Here is a 16821-nt window from a genome sequence, read left to right as displayed (position 1 = left end):
AGTGTGTGGCACCGGGGTGGTGGTGCTGGGGCCAACCCAATGGATGTTACTGGGAGAAAAATTTCTGGTGACTGCAAGCAGCTCGTGCACACTTAACGTAAAATGGACACATAATAGCACTCGAAGAAGAAATATAGCCTACATGAACCTATTATAAGGTGCGTGCACAACTGGTTGGAAAAGTATACTCAGTAGTTATCAATGGTTCAAAATCAAGCTAGAAGGGCAAACCATGTAGGGTGCCACAGGGTTGTGTCCTAGGTCCGGTTCTATTCACTATCTTCATAAATGATTTGGATAATGGTATAGAAAATACACTTAAAGTTTGTGGACAATACAAAGCTGGGAGGGGTTGCAAGTGCTTTGGAGACCAGGATTAGAATTCAAAATGATCTTGACAAATTGGAGACACGGTCTGAAATAAATAGGATGAAATTCAATAAGGACAAAATGTAAAGTACTACACTTAAGAAGGAATAATCAATTGCACAAATAGAAAATGAGAAATGACTGCCAACGAAGGACTAGCACAGAAAAGGATAGGAGTTTTATCGTAGATCACAAACTAAATTCGAGTCAACAATGTAATACTGTTGCAAATAAAGCAAACATCATTCTGGGATGAATTAGCAGGAGTGTTGTGAGCAAGACATGAGAAGCACTACTCAGCATTGATAAGGCCTCAACTGGAGTCTGCATCTAAACTTCATTTGAAGAATTGGTGTTTTACCCATGAAAGCTTATGCCCAAATAAATCTGTTAGTCTTTAAGGTGCCATCAGACTCCTTGATGTTTTTGTGGATACAGACTAACACGGCTACCCCCTGATACTTGACACCAACTGGAGTATTGTGTCTAGTTCTGGACATCACACTTCACGAACAATGTGGACAAACTGGAGAAAGTCCAGAGGAGAGCAACAAAAATTATTATGGTCTAGAGAAAACACGGCCTACAAGGAAAGATTGAAAAAAATTGGGCTGTTTATTCCAAAGAGAAGAGAAGACTGAGTGGGGACATGGTGATAATCTTCAAGTTCCTGAAAGGTTGGTATAAAAAGGGGGGCATGATAAATTGATCTAAACTATTGAGGACAGGATAAGAATTAAAGGGCTTAAATTGCAGCAAGGGATATTTAGGTTAGGCATTAGGAAAAACTCCCTAACTGTAAGAGTAGTTAAGCACTGGAAAATTGCCTAGGGAGGCTGTGGAATCTCCATCACTGGAAGTTTTAAAGAATACGGTAGACAAAAGACCTGTCATACTTAGTTCTGCCTCAGTGCAGGGGACTGGACTAGATGGCCTATTGAGGTTCCTTCTAGTCCTACATTTCTATGATTAACCATTGTGACAACTTATAAAAGGGTCATGGTGGATTCCCCATCACTGACCATTTCTAAATCAAGCCTGGATGTTTTTCTAAAAGATATGCTCTGGGAATTATTTTGGGGGAAGTTCTATGGACTATGTAATAAAGTAGGTAAGACTAGATGATCACAATGGTCCCTTCTGGCCTTGGAAACCACGAATCTATGCATCTTATCCCATATTACACTGTGAGTAGTAGAAAGACAATACCTATTTCATATGGGAGTTATGAGGACTAGTTAATGTTTGTGCAAAACTGAACATAAAGTAGTGCAAGTATTTAGTTTTTATACTTTAAAATGAATATTATTGCACAGAAAAAGTCAATTTAATTTGCTGCAGTGTAGCATTCAGAATGGGAATCCTGATAGCAAAACAAGCTATCCCCACACCATTTCCTTGAGATCCTTGAACCATTATGTGAAATTTCTGCACTGTTACACTTGTTACATTTCGAGAGCACCTCAAATCATGAGACAATGTACTAGAAACTTTCTGAATCCTTAAACTGCTAAATAGCATTACATTAAATATTAAATACCTTTGTGATGTAGAATTTTTTCAGCCCATCCAAAAATGATGTAAAAATTGAAGCAACCTGTGGTTTAAGAGCATGCCCTTTGGGGGATGGGAAAAAGAGGAAACAATAAGTTAACAAGTCAATAATAGCAGCAAGATTTTCAGAATTCTGATCTTATTTCATCATGTAATGAACTCTGATAAGGGAATTTATAGGTAAAGCTCTGAGAAAGGACTTTGAACATTTTAGTTTTTGTAACCTAAAATTTAATAATGAAGAAATCTCCTTTATGAGATTTTAGAGAAATGTTTTTCATTAATTGTTATTCAAAAGGAATATGTGGCGAATAGCGTGTTAAATTTATCCCAATACCATATCTTCATTCAGACATGTAATTCTGATTAATCTTTGTTCAGGTCATCACAAGTATATGGCACACAAAGTTTAAACCACACTCCATTTTTTAATGGAACAGAAATTAGTCGTTGCTGGTTTTATTTCTTTTTTAAGTTATGCCAAACCATTGAAACAGATATCCAAAAATGAAGTAAAGTGTATAGAGTTTTTCCCCTTCTTGGTTATATCACTTGTGCAGATTTCTCTACATAAAACTAGTAATTGCTTCCTTAATCACATACACAGAATTAAAATTACCAGAATACATAAATGGCATCTTGGAGTCTGTTAAATTAACATCTATGCCTCAGGACTGGGTTGAATTGAGATGAAAGCCTTTTACTGTGCTTTCCATTGTTTTCAGTTACTAGCAATGTCTGAACTCCCACAACTGCTTCATTTTAATAGCCTTACATCTGGCTTACATGCTGTGAGCCCAATTCATAAAAAAGTTATGCACTATTACATGGTATTTCCAAATACTTCCTTGTAAAATACTTCAAAGTATTTTCTCCTGAATAAACCATGAACTTCAGTAATTCATTAGCCTTCTTTCCTCTTCACTAAAAAGAGCAACTCTCCTTCGCATACTAAGATAAGAACAAGTTGCAAAAAGTACACCTCTATATACATTTGATAAATGACAAATGTGCATGGAAAATTGACAAACACAAAAAGGCTGCATCAGTTAAGGCAATAAAGGACAATAATTTACTCAACCACAACCTTTAAAAGAAACTGGAAGATGTTTTGCATGCTTAAGAAATAGGTTCAGGGTTTATGTTTTTTCAGCAGCCATTAACTATCTCACAAACACTTAAAACAATGGAGAGAGCTGTTTAAAAGTACTTGAAGTTGATAAGAATAAGTGAAACAACCCTAAACTCAGGTCTAAGCCTGAGTGGAAGACCAGTTTTCAAATCATTTCAACTATGTTAGTAAATTTTAAATCTAAACTTGCAATTTCAAATTTTAAAAATGCATCTGTCCTTTGCTATAGGTACACATTCACTATAATAGAATACAGAAGATATCAAAGATCTAAGTCCTTAAGAACTATGTATTTCCCTCCCCCCCATTCCTGTTATTGGGACTAGTCCATAGGTGGGCAAACTATGGACCGTGGGCCACATTCTGCCCGCAGGACCTTCCTGGCCCCTGAGCTCCTGGTCGGGGAGACTACCCCCCGGCCCCTTCCCCACTGTCCCCCATCCCCCGCAGCAACGCTGCTGCGCTGCCAGCACTCTGGCCAGCCACTCCTGCCGGGCAGCGTGGGTGGCGTGACTGGCTCTGGTGGGGCTGTGAGCTCCTGCTGCTCTGAGCAGCATGGTAACAGGGTGGAAAGGTTGAATAAGAGGCAGAGGGTCCCGGGGGTGGACAGGGAGCAGTTAGATGGGGTGGGGTCCTGGGAGGAGGAGGGAAATGGGAGGGGGGCGGAAGCCAGGCTGTTTGGGGAGGTGATTCCTCGCAACCCTGATGTGGCCCTCGGGCCAAAAAGTTTGCCCACCCCTGGACTAGTCATTACTACTCCCCCACTTCATTTACCCCTCAAAGCACTCTTCCTCAAAAACCTGGGAGGGACCGGCAGACCTTGCTACATACCCTAAGTTTGTTGGACCCAAGGATAAGTGACTTCCAGGACTTAAGTCCCTCACTGAAAGCATGTTGCCATCAGCATCCTCCTATTTAAATCAGGAGACTGATACCTTCATGATAGGTCTCAAGCTAACTGTCATGCTATCACTTCAATGAAAAATCTCAGGTAGTCAGCATCTAAACTAAGTCTTCATATGTCAATCACATTGCATTGATTCACATCCATAAACAAACAGTACCAAATGTAATGTGCTCTCTGCAAGATACCCTAGTACGCAAAGGGGCTGGTTTATTCTATAACCGTTTAATTTTCTGTATTGTGTTCAGGTATAGCCTCAGTCAGAATACATTACAGAACTTCCATTTTGAAAAGGTAAAAATATGGGTTAGCTAAAAAAAAAACAGTAACTGAAGACTATTAAACACTGAAGTCTAGCACGCAAGTCACAATGCATTCACTCATTTTCATTTCCTCACTACACAATGCATACACAACTCCATAAGGAATGCATATGCTTTTACTTTAACTGGAAATAGCTTTCTAGAGTAGATTTGCATACCAATGCCCATTGTCAAGGTTCCTTCCCCACTCTGAACTCTAGGGTACAGATGTGGGGACCTGCATGAAAAACCCCCTAAGCTTATTTTTACCAGCTTAAGTTAAAACTTCCCCAAGGTACAAACTATTTTACCTTTTGCCCTGGGACTTTATTGCTGCCACCACCAAGTGTCTAACAAAAATAACAGGGAAAGAGCCCACTTGGAAACGTCTTTCCCCCCAAAATCCCCCCAAGCCCTACACCCCCTTTCCTGGGGAAGGCTTGATAAAAATCCTCACCAATTTGCAAAGGTGAACACAGACCCAAACCCTTGGATCTTAAGAACAATGAAAAAGCAATCAGGTTCTTAAAAGAAGAATTTTAATTGAAGAAAAAGTAAAAAAATCACCTCTGTAAAATCAGGATGGTAAATACCTTACAGGGTAATCAGATTCAAAACAGAGAATCCCTTTATGCAAAACCTTAAGTTACAAAAAGACACAAAAACAGGAATATACATTCCATTCAGCACAACTTATTTTATCAGCTGTTTAAACAAAACAGAATCAAACGCATATCTAGCTAGATTACTTACTAAGTTCTAAGACTCCATTCCTTTTCTGTTCCCGGCAAAAGCATCACACAGATCGAGAGAACCTTTGCTTTTCCCACCTCCAGCTTTGAAAAGTATCTTGTCTCCTCATTGGTCATTTTGGTCAGGTGCCAGCAAGTTTATCTTAGCTTCTTAACCCCTTACAGGTGAAAGGGTTTTTCTTCTGGCCAGGAGGGATTTTAAAGGTGTTTACCCTTCCCTTTATATTTATGACACGCCCCCCAAATCACAGATAGGGTGAAACGCTGGCTGTGATTTCTTCCTGGAGCTCTAGGAGAAAACAGAGTAAATGCACCTCTTAATATACTACCAAGTATATAAAGACTAACAATATTTTCCACATCTCAAGGACGATTTTAACCAGTTGATTCTGGGAAACTTTCACGGGAGAGTGCATCAGCCACTTTGTTAGAAGCGCCCGAGATGTGTTGGATGTCGAAATCAAAATCTTGGAGAGCTAAACTCCACCGAAAAAGTTTTTTGTTATTTCCCGTGGCGGTATGAAGCCACTGTAGCGCAGCATGGTCAGTTTGCAGGTGGAAATGCCGTCCCCAAACATATGGGCGTAGCTTTTCCAGAGCATAGACAATGGCGTAACATTCTTTTTCAGTGACTGACCAGTTGCTTTCTCTCTCAGACAGCTTCTTGCTGAGAAACACTACAGGATGGAATTCTTGATCAGGTCCTTCCTGTATTAAAACTGCTCCCACATCACGCTCGGACGCATCTGTGGTTACTAGGAACGGTTTGTCAAAGTCTGGGGCCCTTAGCACAGGGTCAGACATGAGTGTCGCTTTCAGCTGGTTAAAGGCCTTCTGACACTCTTCAGTCCACTGAACGGCATTTGGCTGTTTCTTTTTGGTTAGGTCTGTCAGTGGGGCAGCGATTTGGCTGTATTGTGGTACAAATCACCTGTAATAACCGGCCAAGCCTAAGGAGGATTGGACCTGTTTCTTTGACTTTGGGACATGCCACTTTTGGATAGCATCCACTTTGGCCTGTAAGGGGTTGATAGTTCCTTGACCCACCTGGTGTCCAAGGTAAGTCACTCTGTTTAGGCCTATTTGACACTTCTTAGCCTTAACAGTTAGTCCTGCTTCCCTTATGCGCTCGAAGACTTTTTGTAGATGTTCCAGGTGTTCTGCCCAAGAATCCGAAAATATGGCCACGTCGTCAAGGTAGGCAACTGCATATTCTCCAAATCCTGCTCGGAGACCATCTACAAGGCTTTGGAAGGTGGCGGGTTCATTCCGCAGCCCGAAAGGGAGTACATTAAATTCATACAGCCCGACATGTGTGGTGAAGGCTGACCTTTCCTTGGGGATTAATCTAGCGGTACCTGCCAGTAACCCTTGGTTAAGTCCACGGTAGAGATGAACTGGGCCCGTCCCAGTTTCTCTAATAGTTCATCTGTGCGTGGCATTAGATAGTTGTCTGGGTGAGTTACAGCATTTAGCTTACGGTAGTCCACGCAAAAACGTATCTCCCCATCTGGTTTGGGAACTAGAACCACTGGAGATGCCCATGCACTGCCAGAGGGGTGGATTACCCCCATCTGTAGCATATCCTGGATCTCCCGTTCTATAGCAGTTTTAGCTTGAGGAGACACCCGATAAGGTTGGACTTTAATTGGGTGAGCATTACCTGTGTCGATGGAGTGGTATGCCCGTTCAGTCAGTCCTGGGGTGGCTGAGAACGTCGGCGCGTAGCTAATGCACAGCTCCTTGATCTGCTGTTGCTGCATACGCCCAAGGGTCATGGAGAGGTTCACCTCTTCCACGCCACCAGCACGTTTCCCTTTGTAGTAGACACCTTCGGGCCACTCAGCGTCATCTCCTCCCTGGGCTGTAAACTGACAAACCTTTAATTCTCTGGAATAAAAGGGCTTTAGAGAATTAATATGGTACACCTTAGGCTTTTGGTTGGAGGTGGGGAATGCCATGAGATAATTAACAGCTCCCAGGAGCTCCTGGACTGTGAATGGCCCTTCCCACGATGCTTCCATTTTATGGGCCTGGAGCGCCTTTAAGACCATGATCTGGTCCCCTAGTTTGAAGGAATGCTCTCTGGCATGTTTATCATATCAAGTTTTTTGCTCTTTTTGAGTATCCTTTAGGTTTCCATAGTTCCTTCCAGGAAATTAGTTCCTGCATCTGTGAGGATATCGGAGGGCCAACCTACCCTGGCAAAAATGTCTGCTAGTGCCTGGCACACACTTTTAGCCAGGGTGTTGCTTAGAGCTACTGCTTCTGGCCATCGGGTGGCAAAATACATGAAAGTCAGTATGTACTGCTTTCCTCTGGGTGTCTTTTTCGGAAAAGGACCCAGAATATCCACAGCTACTCGCTGAAATGGAACTTCAATGATGGGGAGTGGCTGGAGAGAGGCTTTGACCTGGTCTTGGGGTTTTCCCACTCTTTGGCATACCTCACAAGACCGGACATAGGTAGAAACATCCTTGCCCATTCCCTCCCAGTGGAATGACCTCCCCAAACGGTCTTTGGTCCTGTGCACCCCAGCATGGCCACTAGGATGATCGTGGGCCAAGCTCAAGAGCTTTACCTGATACTTAGTTGAAACTACCAACTGTCTCTGACGATGCCAGTCTTCCTGGTGTCCACCAGAAAGAGTTTCCTTGTATAAAAGTCCTCTTTCTACAACAAACCTGGATCGATTAGAAGAGCTGAGAGGCGGTGGGTTGCTCCGTGCCGCCGTCCAAGCTCTCTGGAGGCTTTCATCTGCTTCCTGTTTGGTCTGGAACTGTTCCCTTGATGTTGGAGACATCAGTTCCTCATTGGATTGTGGACCTAGGCTTGGTCCCTCTGGAAGTGATGTAGGGGATGGGGCTGTTTCCATTTACTGTGAACCACTCTCCGCTGGTGCACTATGTTGGGGTTCAGGCTCTGGCTGAGCCTCTCGTGTAGGGTTCTCGGCTGCTGCCGGTTCTGGTTCTGGGACTGGCTCTGTCTGGGTCTCTGGGACTGGATCCACTACTGCTGTTGTAGATGTTGGCATGGGGTCCGGGTCCATCACCTCTGACCAGTTCCTGGCAGAAGTTTCCAGAACAGAGCTAGGCGGGACTGCTTGTTTAGCCGGGCTGAGGGTGACCATTCCCACCCTCTTGGCTAGCTTCACATGATTGGCCAAGTCTTCCTCCAACAGCATGGGGATGGGATAATCATCATAGATTGCAAAAGTCCACGATCCTGACCAACCCTTGTACTGGACAGGCAACTTGGCTGTAGGCAAATTGAAAGAGTTGGACTTGAAGGGCTGAATTGTCACTTGCATCTGTGGGTCGATTAAATTGGGGTCCACTAAGGAAGCATGGATAGCCGACACCTGTGCTCCGGTGTCCCTCCATGCGGTGACCTTCTGCCCGCCCACACTCACAGTTTCCCTCCACTCTGAGGGTGTCTGGGAGGTATCTGGGCCTGAGGACCTCTGGTATGATTCTGGTGCAATGAACTGTAATCTGTTGGGGTTCTTGGGGCAGTTGGCCTTCACATGCCCCGGCTCATTACATTTAAAACATCGTCCAGCTGATGGGTCACTGGGGCGAGGTGGGTTGCTGGAGAACAGTGTGGCAGGACGATAAGGTGTCTGGAGCATTCCTTGTTGTGTAGTTGGGGCCTTGGGCTGCCCCCGGTAGTAGGGGGTGGTCTGAGGGTGTCCCTTCTGGTATCCGCTCCAACTGCGACCAGGGTTGTTCCTCTCTCCTCCCTCCACCCATTTTGTTCCCGCTTGCCCCACCTCTCTGGCCGTCTGGGACTGCTCGTATCGATCAGCATAAGCAGCAAGACTTTCTGCTGAGTCCATTTCCTTATCCCATAAACACTGTTTTATTTTCTCCATGGACATATTCAGGAATTGCTCCTGAGCTATCAAATCACACTTTCCGTCAAAACTAGTGACACCCCTTCCTTGGACCCATTTATCTAAAAGATCCTTCATCTGGTTTAGATAAGCCACATTACTTAGTCCAGGGCCTCTCTTAAGGGTTTGAAATTTTACTCTGTACGTTTCAGATGTAATTTGAAATTGCTTTAAAACCAAATCCTTGAACTGATTATAGTCAGAAGACTCATCAATAGGCATCTTATTGAATATGTCCAGAGCTCTTCCAGTCAATTTTGCAACCAATGTGGTCATCTTGTGAGCTTCAGGAATTTTATGGAGAGTGCACAGTCTCTCAAAGGTGAGAAAATATTCAGCAATATCACTGGATTTATCATACTGTGGACACAGTTGCTCCCATTTGTGGACTGTTGGGGAAGGATGGTTAGGGTTATCCAGTAGATTCCACTCAGCCTTTGCCTTCTCCATCTCCAGTGCCTTCTTCCTCTCTTTTTCCTTTTCCTCCATAGCTCTCCTGTGAGCAGCCTCTTGTTGTTTTTCTGTCTCTCTCACTGCCTCCAGTTCTCTCCTGTGGGCAGCCTCTTTGGCTGTTTCTGCCTTGGGCTCTGTCATGTTTGTCTCTCTGTTTTTAACTAACTTTACACCCGAGAGTTAGAACTAAAACAAACAAACAAAAAAACTTGGCTTCTCAAAACAAAAATAGGTTGTGCTGTACTGGATATATATGTTTTCTGATAGTGATTGTCAGCCTACAGAAAAATCCTTTAAAAAAAAAAACAAAAAAAACCTAACACCTTTGTCTCCAGGCAAATAGACAGAAAACCCCTCTAGTTGCTCTTAGGTAAAAAACAACTTCAGGTCTGTGAAGACTTGTAAATTTCCCTGCAGGAGGTTAACCACCCTGCCTTTAGATAGAGAAAACTCCAGCTCACAAAAGACAATTACCTTTTGTCTCTGCTCTGGCCCCCAAGCAGAGACAAAAAAACCTCTAACTGCTTTCAGCTTAAAACCTGCTTTCCAGAGCCCAAAGGAAAAAAAATATTTCCTTTTAAAAACATCTGTGCTTCTGGTTCAAAAAAAAATCTCAAAATGATTTCAAGTTAATCCCACCGCTCTGACACCATGTCAAGGTTCCTTCCCCACTCTGAACTCTAGGGTACAGATGTGGAGACCTGCATGAAAAACCCCCTAAGCTTATTTTTACCAGCTTAAGTTAAAACTTCCCCAAGGTACAAACTATTTTACCTTTTGCCCTGGGACCTTATTGCTGCCACCACCAAGCGTCTAACAAATATAGAACAGGGAAAGAGCCTGCTTGGAAATGTCTTTCCCCCCAAAATCCTCCCAAACCCTACACCCCCTTTCCTGGGGAAGGCTTGATAAAAATCCTCACCAATTTGCATAGGTGAACACAGACCCAAACCCTTGGATCTTAAGAACAATGAAAAAGCAATCAGGTTCTTTTAAGAATTTTAATTGAAGAAAAAGTAAAAAAATCACCTCTGTAAAATCACCTCTGTTAAAAGGATGGTAAATACCTTACAGGGTAATCAAATTCAAAACATAGAGAATCCCTCTACGCAAAACCTTAAGTTACAAAAAGACACAAAAACAGGAATATACATTCCATTCAGCACAACTTATTTTATCAACCTTTTAAACAAAACAGAATCAAACGCATATCTAGCTAGATTACTTACTAAGTTCTAAGACTCCATTCCTTTTCTGATCCCGGCAAAAGCATCACACAGACCGAGAGAACCTTTGTTTTTCCCCCCTCCAGCTTTGAAAGTATCTAGTCTCCTCATTGGTCATTTTGGTCAGGTACCATCAAGTTTATCCTAGCTTCTTAACCCTTTACAGGTGAAAGGCTTTTTCCTCTGGCCAGGAGGGATTTTAAAGGTGTTTACCCTTCCCTTTATATTTATGACACCCATAGATTTATATACGATTAAAACTGACTGTAGTTATGTGCACATGTCCCTATACACTGAATTACGACTATATTCCTTAGCGCATAACTTACTAGGAAAGTGCTGTTGACAGCTTTGTGGACCAAGCAACAGTAATGATGATCTTTTCCTTATTCTTAAACTAATGCTGCCTATCATTTAATTACACCCCAAATTTAAATTTACATTAATAGTACGGGGCAGCAGGACCAATCCTATACTAACACTTTAATGTTTCTTGCCTGTGGAGAATAACATTGTTAGCTTATGTAGCTTCTGAGCACCACACTTCAGGAAAGATGTAGACAAATTGGAGAAAGTCCAGAGAAGAGCAACAAAAATGATTAGAGGTGTAGAAAACATGACCTATGATGGAAGATTGAAAAAATTGGGTTTGTTTAGTCTGGAAAAGAGAAGACAGAGGGGACGTGATAAGTTTTCAAGTATATAAAAGGTTGTGTGGTAAACCCAGGACTAACAGCTACGGGGGAGGGGAGGGTAGTAATTAGTCCCAGGGGATTAAAAGGCCCCTCCCTATCCATTGAGGAGTAATAACCACTGGGCAATAAGGTTCAGCTGGAAAAGGGGTTGCTAGGGAACCAATTAGGTTCAGCTGACTCCAACTGCGTGGGAACTTTTTAAATCCTCCCCTGAGTGGAAGGAGGGAGAGAGTGAGGGAGCGAGAGGAGCAGGGAAGCTGCCAGTAGGCTGTTTGCAGCAAGACACCAAGCCTTCCCAGTAGCGAAGCTGCACTCGCTCCCCAGAAGGGAAGGAAAACAAGCACAAGGGACTGACTGAGGAGAGGAGTAGCAGGACCCTGTGCCACCTATAAGGATTCGTCTTGCCCCAAACCTGAGTCTCCAAGGCTAAAAAGGACTGAGCCTACTGAGGCGAACAAGGTATTTTGCCACAGTTGTTACAAGAAGGAGGGAGAATTGTTGTTAACCTCAACCTCCGAGGATAGGACAAGAAGCAATGGGCTTAAATTGCAGCAAGGGAGGTTTAGGTTGGACATTAGGAAAAACTATCAGGGTGGTTAAGCACCAGAATGAATTGCCTAGGGAGGCTGTGGAATCTCCATCACTGGAGATTTTTCAGAGCAGGTTAGATAAATACCTGACAGGGATGGTCTACTCTAGATAATACTTAGTCCTGCCATGAATGCAGGGAACTGGACTAGATGACCTCTCGAGGTCCCTGCGAGTCTTATGATTCTATGATACATTCAAAAGGGGATTCCACATCAGTTTTGAAGATTTTTTTAAAATCAAAATGTGTTAAAATAAAGCCAAAAGTTTTACCTTAAGATTCACACACGCAACTCCCATTACACAATGCATACCAGAGAGAAGAACTGGACCCCAAATCATTTGAATATATAATCCCAATAGCATGTTTTACCTATCAGACACCCACAAAATACCATTAAGTATCGCTTTAATACTGAGGGAACGTCTACACTTACTGTGAATCAACGCTGAGGCGATCGATCCACCATTGGGGTCGATTTAGCGTGTCTATTGAAGACCCGCTAAAGAAAGCGCAGATCATTCTCCTGTCAACTCTAGTACTCCACCGGAACAAAAAGCTTAAGGTAAGTCGGTGGGAGAAACTCGTAGACACCGCAAAAAGTCGACCTAAGCTAAGTCGACTCCAGCTACGTTATTCACGTAGCAGGAGTTGCATAACTTAGGTCAACTTAACCCTGTAGTGTAGACCTGCCCTGAGTGCATTACACAATCAGGACTGAGATGCACTGGCAGAAGTTCATGGACCATGCGGCTTCCCTGCACTATAGTCAGCTCTAGACATTATCATCAATCTCACTTTCATACACATTGCCCCTTTACTTCCAAAGGGTATCAGTCACCATAAAATAAAAGCACATGTTGATATACTGCATAGAATATGCAACTTGTTCATTTCATTAGTCAATAAGCTTTATGAACTGTTACTGTTACAAGCACTGTACTCTAAAGTTGTCCACTAGCTACAGTAGCTATGTGAAATTTTGTAGGAATTATTTTCAGAACACACACTGATGCATTTCTATAAGGACTCCCAGAAGAAGTCCATCAAAAAGATTTGAACCTAGACTTTTAGCACCAAAGCATAAACTTCTACTGCTTAAGACAAAGGATAAACTCCATTATTTGATAGCAAGGAGTAGGAAGAGTAGCCTACTATAATAGTCACATTTCCTAAAAGGCAAAACGATTCAAACTAGAAATAAGACACAGACAAGCAGTCTGGATTTTAAGCCTGGATATGTCACTTCAGACAAGGCACTCTAAAAATAGAATATAAATACTAATTTTGGACACAATATTTGTGAACTTACCAAACTGAAATTGTGCATTGTCCACAAGGCGAATTGATGCAGGAGCACACCTCTAAAAAAGAAAAAAAAAAAATCAATTTGTAAATAAAATTGTGCTGAAGTGGTTTAAACTATGAGAGTCATGTTTTCATATAAAAAACCCAGCATATATAAAAGGCGTTAGTACCCTATTTCTATTTCCTTTATCTTCAGCATATATTCACTGCAAGGATAGATATTAATGTGTACATTTGACAAATTCATAAATCTCAGATTTAATGTACATTAACTCTTCAGCATCAGGCCAAAATCTGGCTTTAGGCTTAATTGTGTTTATAAACAAACATGCATACATTAACATAGCCCAAAGAAATCCAGCATTATTTTAAGGTAATGTCCTGTGCTATAAACAAAGAACCCTCTGCAGAGAATTCCAAATGGAACTAATCTGCACTGGCAGGGACATATACAGGGCTGAGCTTTTCTAGTCTTAAAAATATGGTTATACTCCTTATGCTTGAGCTTTGCTCTGGAATGTTTTTCAATAGCTGTGGCTATAGAGGGCACGTGAAGACACACTGTATACTAGTTTAAAAGGGAAATTCAGGGTGAATAGTTTCTGCCCTATCCTTCTTCTCCTGAAGAGTGTTTTGTGAATTCTTAGAGGATCAACTCAAGCTAGTATCTGGCTCAACATATTTATTACACGTTTTAAGGGGAAAACGTATTTACCTGTATAGTAACTGTTGTTCAAGAGGTGATGCAGACATATATTCCACATAGGTGTGTGTGCACCCAGCGCACCAAAGCCAGAGAACTTTGTCTAGCAGTACTCATAGGGGCAGCATTCATGCCCTGTGGCCCTAACCCCTCCCTGGCTATATAAGGGCAACACCGCCCTGATCCCCCTCACTTTCTTTGCATTAAACGTCAAGAGCTACAGACTCTGAGGCAAAGGGGATGGAGGGTGGGTTGTGGAATACATATGTGCATTGCATCTTGAAGACCAATAGATGGAATAAGGGTAAGTAACTGTTTTTAATTTGAGTAGATTCAGCCCTGTATTCCATGTAGGTGACTCAAGCTGTACTCTCAGGAGGTGGAATTCAGAGAGTGTATTTAAACAAGGACTGCAGGATTGCCTTCCCAAAGTTTGCATCTGATCTGGATGCAGTAGTAATGGCATAGTGGTTGAAAACAAATGTACCTAGGACCAAGTGGCAGCCCTGCAAATGTCCAATATAGGAACATCTTTTAGAAATGTGATCAACACTGCCAGGGCCCTCGCAGAATGAGCTTGCACCCACTGATTAGGTGCAGTCTGGATGCTACTTTGTATGCGGTCATGATATTGGAAGTTATCCACCTCGAGATTGTCTGAAGAGGCTGCTTGCCCTTTCATTTTTTCTGCATCTGAAACAGATGAGATGAAGAACAGGAAGATTGAGCCCCACCTAGGTAAAAAGCCAAACATCGCTTGACATCCAACATGTGAGGATGCTACTCATCTGGGGTTGAATGTGGCTTAAGAACAAACACCAACAGATACATAACTTGGTTCAAATGAAACTGAGATGCCACTTTAGATAAAAACTTAGGGTGAGACTGCACGGTTACTTTGTCTTTGGAAGAGTGTGTGTAAGGAGGCTTTGCCATCAAAGCCTGCAACTTACACACACACTCCTTGCATGTTATTGCCACAAGGAGAGCAATTTTCTGACACAGAAGGGAGAAAAGTTGCCAGAAGCTCAAATGGATGTCTGATAAGAACTGCTCAGACCATATTAAGAACCCACAAGGGAACCAGTTCTTCCACCAGTGGTAGAGAAGAGTGACTCCTTTCCAGAGCCTCACTACCACGGAGCTCGGAAACACGGATGGACGGACGGATGGAATGCCAAAATTACCGCCAGGTGCACTCTCAACTGAGTGCAGGACCAGAAGACTGTAGGTGTAACAGACAACCCATGACATCCTGGATACAAGTGATCGCTGGTTGAATTCTTTGGCCTAAAGACCACATTGAGAAACACTTCCATTTGGTCAAATAGGCTGCTCTAGAGGAGGGCTTTCTACTATTAAGAAAGATTTGCCGGACCACCTCCAAACATTGTTCTTCCTCCTCGTCCTCCAACCATGCAGCATCCACTCTATGAGATGCAGGGGAGCTGAGCACTGGATGCAAAATCTGACCATGATGCAGAGTCATGAGCTTGGGATGAAGAAGGAGAGATATGGGAAGACAAATCAACAATGCAAGAACGTCAAAGGACCAACGCGGTCTTGGCCACATTGGAGCAAAGAGAATGAGTGTGGCACAATCCCATTTCAGCTTGAGAATGATGACATGTCAGATGATTGCAATTGGAACAAAGGCATGCAAGAGTGCTGATTCGCAGCTCCGGTGAGAAGCATTGTCAGGGAGCCCAGATTGAGACACCTTCGAGAGCAAAACAGACAGCACTTCTTCTGTCTCCTGTGGCAAACAGGTCTATCATTAAAATGCTCCACACCACAAAGACGGACCAAATGATACCGGGCTTCAGAGACCATTCATGATTTGGGGAGAAATTTCTGCTGAGGTGATCCACCAGATGATTCTGGATCCCTTGTAGGAGATTGGCCAGAGGGGTAACACTTTCCCCAATGCAAACCTTCCAAAGTCGGATTACCTCGCGACACTGAATATTGGAGTATGCGCCCTATCTGTTCCCATAATACATCAGTGGTATTTTCATTAAGGATGTGCACTGCTGAGTCCCTGATAAGATATGGAAAGGCCTTACTGGCATTGTAGATGGCATGGAACTCCAGAATACTGATATGCAAAAAAGCTTCCAGTTCCAACCACAGGTCTTGAACTTTTAGTGAGCCCAGGTGTGATCTGTAACCTATTAAGGAGGCATTGGTGACAATAGTCCTGGTTGGTGGGGACTAAGCAAAGCGAACACCCTGGCACACATTGCCCTGAAACCATCCACCACCGTAAGTAGTCCCAGACTGGCAGAGGAAAGAGGACCAGTCTGTCCAAGGGATAACGATCTGAGACCAACTTCAGCCACTTGGGAAGAGGACAAAGGCACAATCTGGCAAACTAGAGTACCTTTGTGCATGCAGCCATATGGCCTATCAATCTCAGGCATACTCAGGCTGTGGTTGAGGGCTGAGACTGTAGTTCCAAACATAGGTGGCAAATCGCGTGCAATTGGTCAGTCAGCAGAAACATTCTCAAACTTGTACAGTCTATTAGGGCCCCAATTAACTCAGTTCTTTGAGTTGGGACCACTGTTTAGGATAAGACGTAGACAAGTCAAATAAGCATAGTGTGAACTGAACATGAAAGAAGTCTGCTTCTCTGGACTTCCCCTCAGTAACCACTCATAAGAAGATATGAAATTCCCCTCTTCCTGAGGTATGCTGTCACTACAATCATGCATATGTTAAAAACTCAGGGAGCAGAAGACAGACTAAGAGGAAGCATGGTGTATTGATAGTGCCAGTCCGTCACAACAAACTGGAGAAAACGTCTGTGGCTTGGGAGAATTGCGATGTAGAAATAAGTGCCCTGAAGATCCAGGGCAGCAAACCGGTCTGCAAACCTCTGACATCTGGCGCTGGCCATTGTTGGAAGCCTGAATACTGGACTAGATGGACCATTG

At 43.1% G+C, this 16821-nt stretch overlaps 1 protein-coding gene across 3 annotated transcripts in view; it reads right to left on the bottom strand.

Annotated features, from left to right (window-relative positions):
* The window catches only part of AGPS (alkylglycerone phosphate synthase), a 157781-nt gene that overhangs the window by 52646 nt on the left and 88314 nt on the right, over positions 1–16821 (bottom strand). For all 3 annotated transcript variants that reach the window (XM_075117975.1, XM_048870393.2, XM_048870394.2), the window contains exons 12-13: positions 13184–13235; positions 1910–1986 (exon numbers count right to left, since the gene is read on the bottom strand). In XM_075117975.1, coding sequence (XP_074974076.1) covers positions 1910–1986; positions 13184–13235 — 129 coding nt within the window. The remainder of the gene's footprint in view (positions 1–1909; positions 1987–13183; positions 13236–16821) is intronic.

Source organism: Caretta caretta, chromosome 11 (assembly GCF_965140235.1).
Source record: "Caretta caretta isolate rCarCar2 chromosome 11, rCarCar1.hap1, whole genome shotgun sequence".
NCBI lineage: Eukaryota > Metazoa > Chordata > Testudines > Cheloniidae > Caretta > Caretta caretta.
This window is presented reverse-complemented; position numbering and strand designations above follow the sequence as displayed.